The sequence below is a fragment of the Halyomorpha halys genome, unplaced genomic scaffold (assembly GCF_000696795.3).
Source record: "Halyomorpha halys isolate HHAL.00 unplaced genomic scaffold, Hhal_1.1 Scaffold657.1, whole genome shotgun sequence".
Classification (NCBI taxonomy): domain Eukaryota; kingdom Metazoa; phylum Arthropoda; class Insecta; order Hemiptera; family Pentatomidae; genus Halyomorpha; species Halyomorpha halys.
In genome coordinates, this window is record NW_027105368.1 from 20,496 (window position 1) to 32,463 (window position 11,968).

At 27.7% G+C, this 11,968-nt stretch overlaps 1 protein-coding gene across 2 annotated transcripts; it reads left to right on the forward strand.

Moving 5' to 3' along the window:
- The first annotated feature begins 208 nt into the window (after positions 1-208).
- LOC106685092 (ATP-sensitive inward rectifier potassium channel 12) lies at positions 209-9,295 on the forward strand. Of its 2 annotated transcripts, none has more exons than XM_024364305.2 (7): positions 209-372; positions 502-603; positions 1,831-2,082; positions 3,525-3,755; positions 6,936-7,121; positions 8,663-8,884; positions 9,109-9,295. In XM_024364305.2, exons 1-7 carry the CDS (start codon positions 344-346, stop codon positions 9,254-9,256), a joined length of 1,170 nt encoding a protein of 389 aa, XP_024220073.1. In that variant the 5' UTR covers positions 209-343; the 3' UTR covers positions 9,257-9,295. The 2 variants fall into 2 exon arrangements, with proteins under 2 accessions (XP_024220073.1, XP_014283070.1); XM_014427584.3 differs by having other exon boundaries at positions 215-372; positions 1,834-2,082.
- The last annotated feature ends 2,673 nt before the right edge of the window (positions 9,296-11,968 follow it).

An 11,968-nucleotide genomic window follows, 5' to 3' on the forward strand; every position in this document is an offset into this window, starting at 1 on the left:
TCAGTAACATTTTTGTTATAATTTTTAAAAGTCTATATCTACTTTTTTTCTGATGTGGGTTGCTTAAAATATTTTTATTGGATAAATGTAGGTCATTTAATGTTTATATTTATCCATCAATTTTGCTGCTTGCTTTAATCATTATAGTTTAAATTATAAATTAATGCTTATTAAATTGCTTTAGTTCCAATTTAAAAGATTATAAAAAATTCTTTATCTGCATTAGTAAAGTTTTGTAATCACATTATCTCTATGAAGTAGAGATTAATCTTGACTTTGTTAAATTATAATACAACACGTATCACGACAAGGTAGGCTATCTTTGAGAGCAGTTGGTTAGACTATGGTTTCCACTCAGAAGGAATGTAATCGGTAAGTGTGAATTTCATATTATTATAAAGGATCAAGTAGATCTAATGAATTTAAAACTGAAATATTTGTGTTAAATTAGAATGCACATCATATAACAAATACAAAATGAATATTATTTTATTATTTTAGGTTTACAGACAAGGATATAATGATCGAGGAAGCCAATAATGACGATGAATTAAAATGCTTGAGCTTAAAAGAAAAAGAAGAATATTATCTCTTTCAACGAAGGTACTTTGTTATACCTTTGTTGCACCATCTGCAATGTTGTTTTATTAAATTTTGTCCATATTATCAAGTTTTTTTTGCCAGTTTGTCTTATATTTTTTCTGTTATGCTAATGGCAAATTTCTCCATTTTTTAAATCACCAGGAGCTTTAAACAAAACTTTAAGTATGTTGCAAAGAGTCATAAAATGCAATGCAATAGACCAAAAATACAATTATTTTTTATGTAATGCTAACGCTTAACACGCAACAGTAAAAAAAAAAATATTATTCTTCTGTATATATAAACTTCACTATTATTAGGCTCTTCTTTAAAAAAAAAATAATAACTTCTGAATATAAACCTTTTTTATTATAGAAAATAACACAACAATATTTATTTAATTATATTACTCCAGCATTTCAAAACATGAAAGAAACAAAAATTCATATTTTATACTTTATTCTACTCAAAAATTATAAAGCTTTGTTGTTTTTTATTATTCCAGGAGAAGTTTGAAATTCAGAGAACATATTGCTCTTTCAAAGAAATAACTTCTTATATTTATGAATTAATTTGTACATGTAAAAAATTCAAATTAAAAAAAATAATAGAAAACAGTATGCCTTAAATTGGGTCACCAATAACTATTTTGGCACTTCAACCTAATTTCTCATCTATTGGGCTGACTCTATTTTTCAAAATCAAAACCAATTACTTGAGTAAGTAATATAATTCTAAAACTTTAAAAATATCCTTCACCATCTATAGTGGACACTTCAATAACTGGGGATAGAACTTGCTTCCGCTGACTTAAGCAAAGCTCAAAGCTTAACGCAACCATAATCCCATTCTCCCTTAAATTCAGAATAACACTACAATAAATATGTGTAAATTTTTGTTTTTATGAGCTGTCCATGATTTTGTTTTTCCTCTTTTATCAAATATGACTCTAGAAATTACCATCAAATTCAATTCAGTAGTTCTGAGGGAAGAAATGATGTTTTGTGACCAAACCTTAAAAATTGTAGAAAAATAAGATTTTGTAATTTAAAACTATGCTTCATTTCATTCTAATTTAATGATTTTTTTTATTTGTATATACCTACTTTTGACTTTAATTTTAATTTCACATTTAGTAAAAAAAAATGCTGTCAATAAGTTCTGACAGTATTGGTACTGTTTTCTGACATATTATATTGCTAAAATTACTATCTTTAATGTTAATATAATGTCACAATTTCTGGTTAGTAGATTCAGACGTTCTGTGCGTAAAACTGGACACTGTGCATTGCCAAGAAAATCAAGAAATTCAAGATTGTCAAGTTTATCTAATTATTTAAAAGATCCTTTTACCTATCTTGTTGAAATAAGGTGGAGGAATTTGATATTGCTATATATAACCAGTTTTGTTGGTTCCTGGTTTGTGTTTGGGATATTTTGGTGGATAATTGCTTATGCTCATGGGGACCTAGCTGTCAGTCCGTATGCAAAAACAGAAATGTAAGTAAAAATAGTTTTTTTTTATCAATACTTTTTTACTTAAAAACTATTAGATCTTGAAGAAACAGTTTTGTTTCGAAGTTTTTGTAATGTTACAATGGTAATTTAGTCCTTTATTCTAATTATTTAACGATATTGGTTTGGGAACACAGAATAGTCATGTAATTAAATATAACAATCATAAAAAAAAAATTGAAGATGACAAAAAACAAAAAAAATTCAAAGAAAAAATTAATTCAGTATCTTAAGTTCCTGGGTTTTGGCACCAATTAAACGTTTGTGAGCACAAAGAAAAAACAAAAAGAAAAGGAAAGAGAAATGACCAACTCGGTTGTTACTCAAATTCTTTTCTAGTTTGAAATTTTTATTTTTTAAAAATAGTGTTGAATTTTCAAAACTTATTCATAAATATTAATATATTTTATTTTTATTCCTACTATTGCAACAATGAATTAACTAATACAATATATGAATTAGTTGCTAATAATAGAGAATTATTTTTACTAATTTTATGAGAAGTTTTTTTCTAACAAATGTAGCTTGATGACAGCTGATTAAAACAATGAAGTATGATCTTTATGCACACCCTTGCAAGATTTCAATCCCAGAAAGCCAGGCATCTAAAGTATTGATAAATAACTCGATAAATACGATTTGATTATTTCTGTTGTAATTTATTCAATTGAAATTATTTTAAATGTTTTTGAATTGGTGAAATAACAGTGAAATGCACTAATTTTGAAAATTCATTTTGATCAGAATTTAGAATTTTGATCACTCTTCATAACGACTTAAGGTGCAGCGTATATGGTTATTGAAATCCACTGTATGCTCCATATTATGAAACCAACTGCACAGCACACCTTGAAGTAGATATTCCATCAGTAGAATCTAGACCCCACACCTCCCAAATGCTACGTAAATCTTTCTCATAAGTCACTCATCAAAATTATTGTTTTTATTGTTAACTATAAATGAGGGTGTGTAAGTGACATTTTTAACAATTTTTAGTTAAGCCCAGAAATACAGTCTGGAAGGGCTAAACAGCTGGAAGAAAAAGAGAACTGAATTACAATCTCAACAATTCCCTATTTTTTAATATTTTATCAGCCTCCACAATTGTATTTATAGATTTGTATTATGAAGTAAGTCATGTACAGATTTTTAAAATTAAGATGTAGACAAGTTTACTTCCTAATTACTTTTATTCAAATTTCATATCAATATTCAATTAGATCCTCACACAAAATAAGAACTTTGGAATTAATCTCATTAACTCTAGTAAAACCACCTGTTTTTCAAAATGAAGAGAAATTGACTTACTCCACTCTGACTTTAACCTCCTCAAATGAAAAGGTGTATCAATTTATTTTCATTATTACATAGAAATTATGACTCAGTTGATCTTAGTAATGCCTTATAAATACTATTATCAATTTCAGAGAGCCTTGTATCACGATGATGCCTGATTTCATTTCTGCTTTTCTTTTTTCTTTGGAAACACAATATACAACAGGCTATGGAACCAGAGCTCCAACTACAGAATGTCCTGAAGCGATTTTCCTCCTATCCTTTCAGAGTATTTTTGGAGTTCTTTTACAAAGTGTTATGGTCGGTGCCGTGTTTGCTAAGCTGGCTCGACCAAAAAATAGAGGACACGCCATTTCATATAGGTAAATACGAAGAAAATAAATATAGCATAAAAATAAAAATAGCGTTGTTAGTTAGTTTTTATTTACTTTTTTGGGTGTCTTATATTGTGGGGTAGCGCAGTGGGTGTTGAGAAGTAAGATAGAGGACTCTAGGGCCTAGGTTTGAGTCTGGCTAGGGCAAAAATTTATTATTTGTCTAATTAGTTGTGGATTAACTCTATTATACCCTCTCATGGTTACAACCTGCCTCTATAAAGTAGATACTGGATCTTCAATGGGTTATGAGAAAACCTGATGGTTGAGTGTGACCCCTAGATGGACTATCTTCTTAGATAAGGATTGTTTTAGAAAATTAGAAACATTACTTCTATACCAAATCCTCAACCCAGAACACATCATGGTTTTATAATATATAATAAACATATAGAATATAATGCAATAGTCTAATATAACAACTTCATGCTGGAGGCTAAAATAAAAATGTTGTTAGATATAGGGACAAAACAAAGTAAGTAATTTATTATGATACAAGAAAATTTGAAATAATAAAATACAAAATAGAACTGAAAGAAAATTGAAGAAACAAAATTATAAAAAAAATTCTAGTTAATTTTAGAATTGATTAAAAATTCCGATGAAAGCTACCTGAAAATAAGTAAAAGGCCTGAAGGGATAAATACAAATATGAGTTTTATAAGAATGAAATAAAAAATGAAAAAGAAATGTATTTTTAATATCTGAAAAAAAAGAGGGAAATAAAACAAAAAGTAAACTTTAAATTTTCTTAAGATGGAAACTTATAATAAAAAAAAATGGAAAATAATAACAATAGAAGAAAAAACTATACAAAGTCCCTTAAGAACAAAAAAATCTGTGCCACTATAACTCATTATATAATAAGAACAAAGCTATACAAAAAATAAACCTTGTGTCAAAAAGACCTTTTGCAGTAAATAGAAAAATACATCCATATGTATAATTTAAAAAAGAGAATATACAAAGGTGTTGCTGTAATAATTTATTAAAGAGGAGTGTGGAAAAGGAGAGACAATTTCGACCGAATTTCCCAATTTGTTAGAGGTCTGGGGGCTATTCCATGGAATTATATCTTTTCCGAAATATTTTTGGAAAATCGACCTCTCTAAATAGCGTTCATAACCAATTTTTAATATAATAATCTTGTTGAATGTTTCCAATTTGAAACTGGTTCTCAAACATCAAATTTTCCAACTTTTTGGGTTTTGAAATTATTGTAAGGGATCAAACCACTCTATCTTTCCCTCCTTGTAATGATATATCTCAATATAGAAACAAAATGAAGAATGGGGGAATAGTATTCTTGCTACAAAGAAAATATATATATTAATAAATACACGTAATCATATAGTGATGAAAAAATTCTAGAAATAGAAATTAACAAAATAAAGGGAATATTCATATTTAGTAGAAACAAAATTGTTAATATTTTAGTCAAAAAATAAAAAAATTAAATGGAATGAAAAAATTTTTATTATATTCATGGCAAAATACAATACTGAGACTGAATGAAATATTAATTCAGATTCATGAAAATTGTAATTAATAAAACCAGAGCTGTCCCTATAGAAGAGACATGCCAGATTTTAAGAGAGAAAGAATTTTATAAAATTGTGAAGCAGACAATAAAGGGGTGTTGAAATGAGGCAGATCTGCAATTTTTTTTATAAAAGTCATAATGATGAGATATTGTGGTGAGGGAATGGATAGAAGACTGGAAGTGATATTGTATACATTGGAAGGACAATAGTTATTTATTATTTGGTGAAGGAATATTCTACGGAAATATTGTCTACGAAAGGAGGGGAACAACCACTCTAACTCTGTTTAAAAGTGTAAACCCAATCAAGAAACACTTCTCTTCTCTTTATTCCCGAGAGACCGTCATACACCACATAGCCAGTGTGAAGGTTTGGGTAGAAGATAGTGAAAGTAATGAAGTATTTTGGGGGTAAAAATTTACTGTCAGAAAGTGTGGTTCTAAGAGAGGATTTGTTCTATAATAATTCTTTTAATTAGTTAATAAATAATTAGTTTTTAAACAGAGAAGCAGAAATTGATGGATAAATCTATAATTCAAACAAATAGTATTGATACAATTAACCACTGATGTTAGGGCACATAGGCATACTTTTCATAATCTATTCTTTAAAAATTAAAGTTTAATTTAGGTGATATCCTTATTGTATTTCATTGTTATTTGTATTTGTTATTCATCCTTATTGTATTTCATTGTTATTTGTATTTGTTATTCATCCTTATTGTATTTCATTGTTATTTATTTGTTATTTCATTGTTATTTATCCTTATTATATTTCATTGTTATTATTCGTTGTTATTTTATTGTTATTGGGTGATATCCTTATTGTATTTCATAATTAGGTGCTGAGTGAGTTAACATAATGCATTCCTACTTTTTTTTTTTAGTTTTACCAAGAAATATTTGAATAAGCATAATCTGATTAAAACCAACATCATTACAGTTTAGATTTATCCACCTTTGTTTATCTTGCTTATCTCACCATAAATATATCAACATGAACAAAATATAGGTTTGTTTATTTTCTCATATATTATCTAGGATCCTATTTTTAATTTTTCTATAATAAACAGATTCTTTTGTTCTATACTCCAATACTCCAAAGACAGCCTACATATATTCTTTATTTCTCCGTCTGATTCGAAATTGAGCAGCTAACAACATTAAAAAGATTGATGTAAATTTTTTTCAAATTGAATTTAATAATTATCAATGAATAACATGAAATAATTAAATGTGGTTGTTTAATTTTGATTTTTTTTCGTACCCTTCTCTGGAAAAATTTTAGTAGGTACAAATATAAATATAAAAAGTATATACAATTGCTCAACCCCAGCAGAGATTCCCACAGTAGATGTAATTTTGACTATTGTATTTATTTATAAATAATTAATAAAATAAATAATTTTGACTGCTTTTTTTTTTTTTTTTTTTTCGTATCTCCTTTATTATGATATTTGTTTACTTACATATTATACCTATATACATACATATTATAGGGAAATGATATATGTATACCAGTGAAATATTTATATCATTTCCCTGTTATGTATGTAAATGAATATAATAATAAAGGAGGTTATAAAAAAATTTTTTTTGACTGTTTATTTATTTTATTTTTGTAGCAAGAAAGCAGTTATTTGTATGCGAGAAGGAAAGCTTTGTTTCATGTTCAGGTTAGGAGATGAAAATAAATCTTATGTCAGTGATTGTAAAATAAAAGCTTGGCTCATACAGACCAAAGTCACTAAGGAAGGAGAATTTTTACCAAACTACGTGACGAAACTTAAAGTGTCAGCAGACGATGCTGGGTAATGGTAGTATAATAGTAATAATCCATTGTTTTAGAAGAAATCTTGAAAAATTTAATGAAATTCTTTTTCATTTAATCTGTTAATTTTAATTCATTTTTATAAAAATTAATATTTTCAAAGGTATATATTTTTTAGATTTTATAATTTTTTTTCCAGGAGTTTTCACAGACCACAAATCATAGTCTATATCACTGTTTTCCTAGAATAGTGGCACATCATACATAATAATGCTAATTTTATAGGGCAAGCAATTAAACATTTTAAATGTACATTTTTGAAATATTGAACTCATCTTCTAGTTTTTTTATATTAGATATTTGTTTCTCTTGGAACTAAATTTACTAAATAAACATACTTTTCAAGTACTTTATCCATTTTTCAATATTTAAAAAAAAATTAACTAAGTTGTATTTTCATTGTGAATTATATAATATTTCAAGAAAAGTTGAAAAATAACACATACATTACAATAAAGAAATAAAAATCCGCTATGAGGAAAGTGAAAAATATCTTAAATATTTAGAGTAAAAAAACAAAAATGTTTAGGCTATTATATAATGAATAGTAGAATTTCAGGATACGGCTGTTATTTATTAAATATAAATTTGCATTTTACTTAGGGCAAAAGAACAATTTTTGAGAAGGCACGTCATAAGTACTGATAGTCATTTATCAAAACTTGCAAATCTACAAAATCGAGCATTAAGAACAATAACGTACCAAAATAATAAAACAAAAAATCTTGAAATCGTTGGTACTTTACCTCCTAAACTATTTTATTTTTATTGAATTATCTGAAAATTTATGAATAATAATTTATTTAGAAAAGAAATGATATTTCTAAAAAATGTTAGAAATAAAATAAATAATTTAGTAAACATACTTTAAACTATATGGTACCAATGTATGAAGTATGCCTTCAACTCAATTGCCAGATACACTTCACTTTTGGTTGGCTGGTTGGGTTTGAGTGGACTGTATATAAATGAAAAATGAAACATGATTAAATGAAAACAAAATTCTGTTGTTTAAGTTACAGGAAGGTAGGGGGTGGCCGAAATGAAACATTTATGATTAGATGGGTTAATAAATTTTGAATGACAAGTTCTTACCCAAATATTTTATTGTTTACGAAAAAAAACTTCTTCCAGCTTGTCCCAAAGCTAAATGTGTCACTATTCAAGAAAAAAATTTGAAAATATTGAAAAACAAAACAAACTTATGCCGTTATTAAAAATAGATTGAGTACAGTTTAATACCGGTACATCTGTTCTCCAGTAAAAAATTATAGAATATGAAGATTTGCCACTCTCTAAGGTGAAATTACACTATCTTTGGGACATGTTAAGCAAAAAATCCGAAAAACATTTTTTTTTATTTATACCACTATTAAACCAAAACAATGACGTGACAACCTTTTGGAAACCCCTATACTAATATAATAAATTAGTTTTAAAATTGTATCAACATTATAATTATTTAGGCTCCTTAATAATTAATTATTAAGCAAGCTACATTTTAATTTATCTTGTTTTAAGGGATTCAATATTTCTGCTGTGGCCTGTAACTGTGGTCCATAGGATAGATACTTCTAGTCCCCTATTTGATTTATCGCCATTAGATCTGATGAAGTCAGATATCGAAATAGTAGTCAGTCTGGTATGTACTGCAGAAACCACTGGTCAGCAAACTGAAGTAAGGTGTTCTTATGCACCATGTGACATCCTTTGGGGACATCGGTTCAGGACTATCCTCGAAAGGTTTGGGAATAGAATTTTAATATAATTTGATTCAATTAGTGTAAATATTTTTCAGCATGTTAAAGTAAGTTTATTGGTAGTGGAACTTGAAAGAAATTTATTTAATCTCATTTGAATTATTACTCTTTCATAGTTTATGTTGATTTTAATAGTAACTGTTATCTTAAAAAAATCTAATTATAAGATAATTACTTTCCATTAATTTTTATTACTTTATTTTGCAGTGATTCTTCTGGATTTATTGTCGACTTTTCAAAATTTGATGAGACAGAAAGTTTAGACATGCCTTTATGCAGTGCCAAACAATTAGAATTAAATATAAAACCCAATACTAATGGTGATATTAATGAAATATGTTTGAGTGAAAAGTAATTTTTGAATTATTTACTCAATAAAATAAATTTAATTCTGTTTTTTTTTTAAATTTTATTATTACCTGGTATATGTTATGTGAATCATTTTCTGAAAACATCACTTTCGTTTTATCTGAGGGAACGCTCAGATGAAATGGAAGTGTGAAGAGCAATCCTTGATGTGTTTTGCATTTAGATTAAAGTATCTCAAAAACTAAACATCGTAGCTGCATGCTCTAAGCGAAATATTTAGCATTTCATTTTATTTACAATGAGCTAAAATTGAAAATTGTATCTTATTTCTACACTGAGTAAGAAAGGCGAAGGAAGAAATATTTAAAACATTCAATCAAATGTTTACATTTCTCATTTAAACACAAGCCAATCAACCCAAAAAAAAAAAATACAAAAAATAAAATAAAATAAATAGTATAATTAAATAAAACATTATTTAATAATTATAATTAAATAAGATTCAATAAGAAAATAATTGTAATTAAATAAGATTTAATAAGAAAATAATTATAATTAAAAAAGAAAATAAATATGTTATTGTAAAATAAATATCATAATTAATAAAAATTTTAATGCATTATTTTACTTCCAAAATGTTTTTTGTTATAATAGTAACAGATGCTTCCCAGTTTTTCCCGACTAAATCTTCATTTTAGGAGAGTATGAGCAAAAAGTATCCATAGCAGAACAGGACTAGTGTCAGATCCTTTGATGAAACAGAGCCATGAACTTTTAATGCTGAATGAGAAATCATCTACATAAATGAAATTTCCCTTCAAAAATGTTGATACTAAAGGCATTCCATGTTAATATAACTGGGTGTGAATAGATTCATGTTCATATTATAATTAGAATATTTAAAAAAAAAAATTGAGGAACAATAATTTTATCTTGAAACACATTTTCAAAGGATGTTGTTCAACATAAAGAATAAATGAAAAAAAAATGTATAAAAATGCAAATGTAAACATTATTTTAGTAAAGAAATGAAGAACAGTGAATTTTGTGTAATCACACACAACATATTTTGATTTTTTCTTAAATTAAAAAAAGCAATACCTACCTCAGCATATTTTATGCAGTTAAATAATTTAGGTACTATTCAAAGATAACTACCCTAGAAGTATCTTTAATGTTTAGAAAAATAAAGTATCTGTTTTTCAATATAATTTTATTACCTTGCTAAGTACAAAACATTATTCTCAAAACTTAATGATCAATTTCCCACAAATTTTCATTTTGTCATGAATGGTTTGATGAAGAGCGTAAGGGAGCTCTGGAAGAAAGAAATAAGGTGAGGTTAGTGCTAAAAAGAAAGTATACAGAAATTCATGACAAAGAGAGAAGCCAAAAAACTGTGTAAGCAAACTAGATTATGTAAAAGAAGAGAAAGTAAGCTTATTGGGGAAATGACATCCATTCTCGAAAGGTGGAACCAGTATTTTAGTGAATATCTGAACTCAAGAGCCGCTGAAAAAATAACTGAAGACAGCTTAAATATAAATGAGCTCCTATGTAAGGTGCAGGATGGTGCAGAAGAAGTGGAAGCTCCTGAGAATGAAGAAATTATTGGCCTAATTAAATTAATGAAGAACCATTAGTTGCGAGGTCTTGACGAGATCACACCATAGATATATGGTGGCAGTGGTTTGTTGGAAGAAATTTATGATTTAATTTGGGAGATATGGATGGAAGAAAAAAATCCCTGAAGATTGGACAAGAGCAGAAATATGTCCTATACACAAGAAAGGAGACAAGATGACATGTGATATTTATAGAGGCATTGCTCTATAAAATAAACACAACCTATAAAATACTGGCAGTGTGCCAACATAAAAGAGTGTGCAGATAATGTGGTTATTCCCACTAGAACCTGAACAGAATTACAAGGAATATTCCAGGAATCCGAATTTAAATTAAGTCTCAGGGTAAATGAAGACAAGACAATGTACAGGAAAAGGAAGTGAATAGCAAAGTGACTTTCAGAGATTACACAAAGTAGAGAGGGAAATAGATACCAGGATAGCAGCAGGAAATAGATTTTATTTTTAATTCCTATGGGTGTGAAATATGGCCATTGGCAATAAAAGCATAACAGATGCTCAACCCTTGGAAGAGAAAGGTATTGCGAAGGATATCGGGAGGAGTCCTGGAGAAGGAGTAAGGAGCTGATGGAACTGTTTGGGGAACCCATTATTATGGCTTTAGTGAAAAGAGCATGAATAAGATGGTTAGGACACCTTGAGAGGATGCTTGACCATAGTTTACCCAAAAAGATGCTATACGGGAAACCGGATGGAAAATGGAAAAGAGGAATCCCCAAATCAGATGACTGGACAATATGGAGGAGGATCTAAAGCAGTTAAATGTTGAAAGATATAAAGAGAGAGCAAGAGCTCTTGGAGATTGATTGGCTTTGGTGGAGTTGGCCCGGGTTCTTGCAGGACCGTAGAGCCATAAAATAATAATAATAATAATAGTAAATTTTATTTTGTCAGTTACCATGTTTCAAGATGGAACACCTCAATTATAATTATATAATTATAAGTGTGGTTGTTAAAAATAATATATGGAAAAACTATTGAATTAAATTAACTCTATGAGTGACAATGAGAAGCAGCAAGCATTAAGTGAAATTAGTTTAGAAGAAGTAAAAGAGGTTAAATTTAACCAATAAGAATTATTCAGTAACATAAACATAAATAATAAAACACTC

Excerpts from the sequence above, each read along its gene's own strand:
- LOC106685092 (XM_024364305.2), top strand. The coding sequence starts at position 344 with ATGGTTTCCACTCAGAAGGAATGTAATCG. Across the intron at positions 373-501 it reads ACTCAGAAGGAATGTAATCG|GTTTACAGACAAGGATATAA; the intron begins GTAAGTGTGAAT and ends TTATTATTTTAG. Across the intron at positions 3,756-6,935 it reads GGACACGCCATTTCATATAG|CAAGAAAGCAGTTATTTGTA; the intron begins GTAAATACGAAG and ends TTATTTTTGTAG.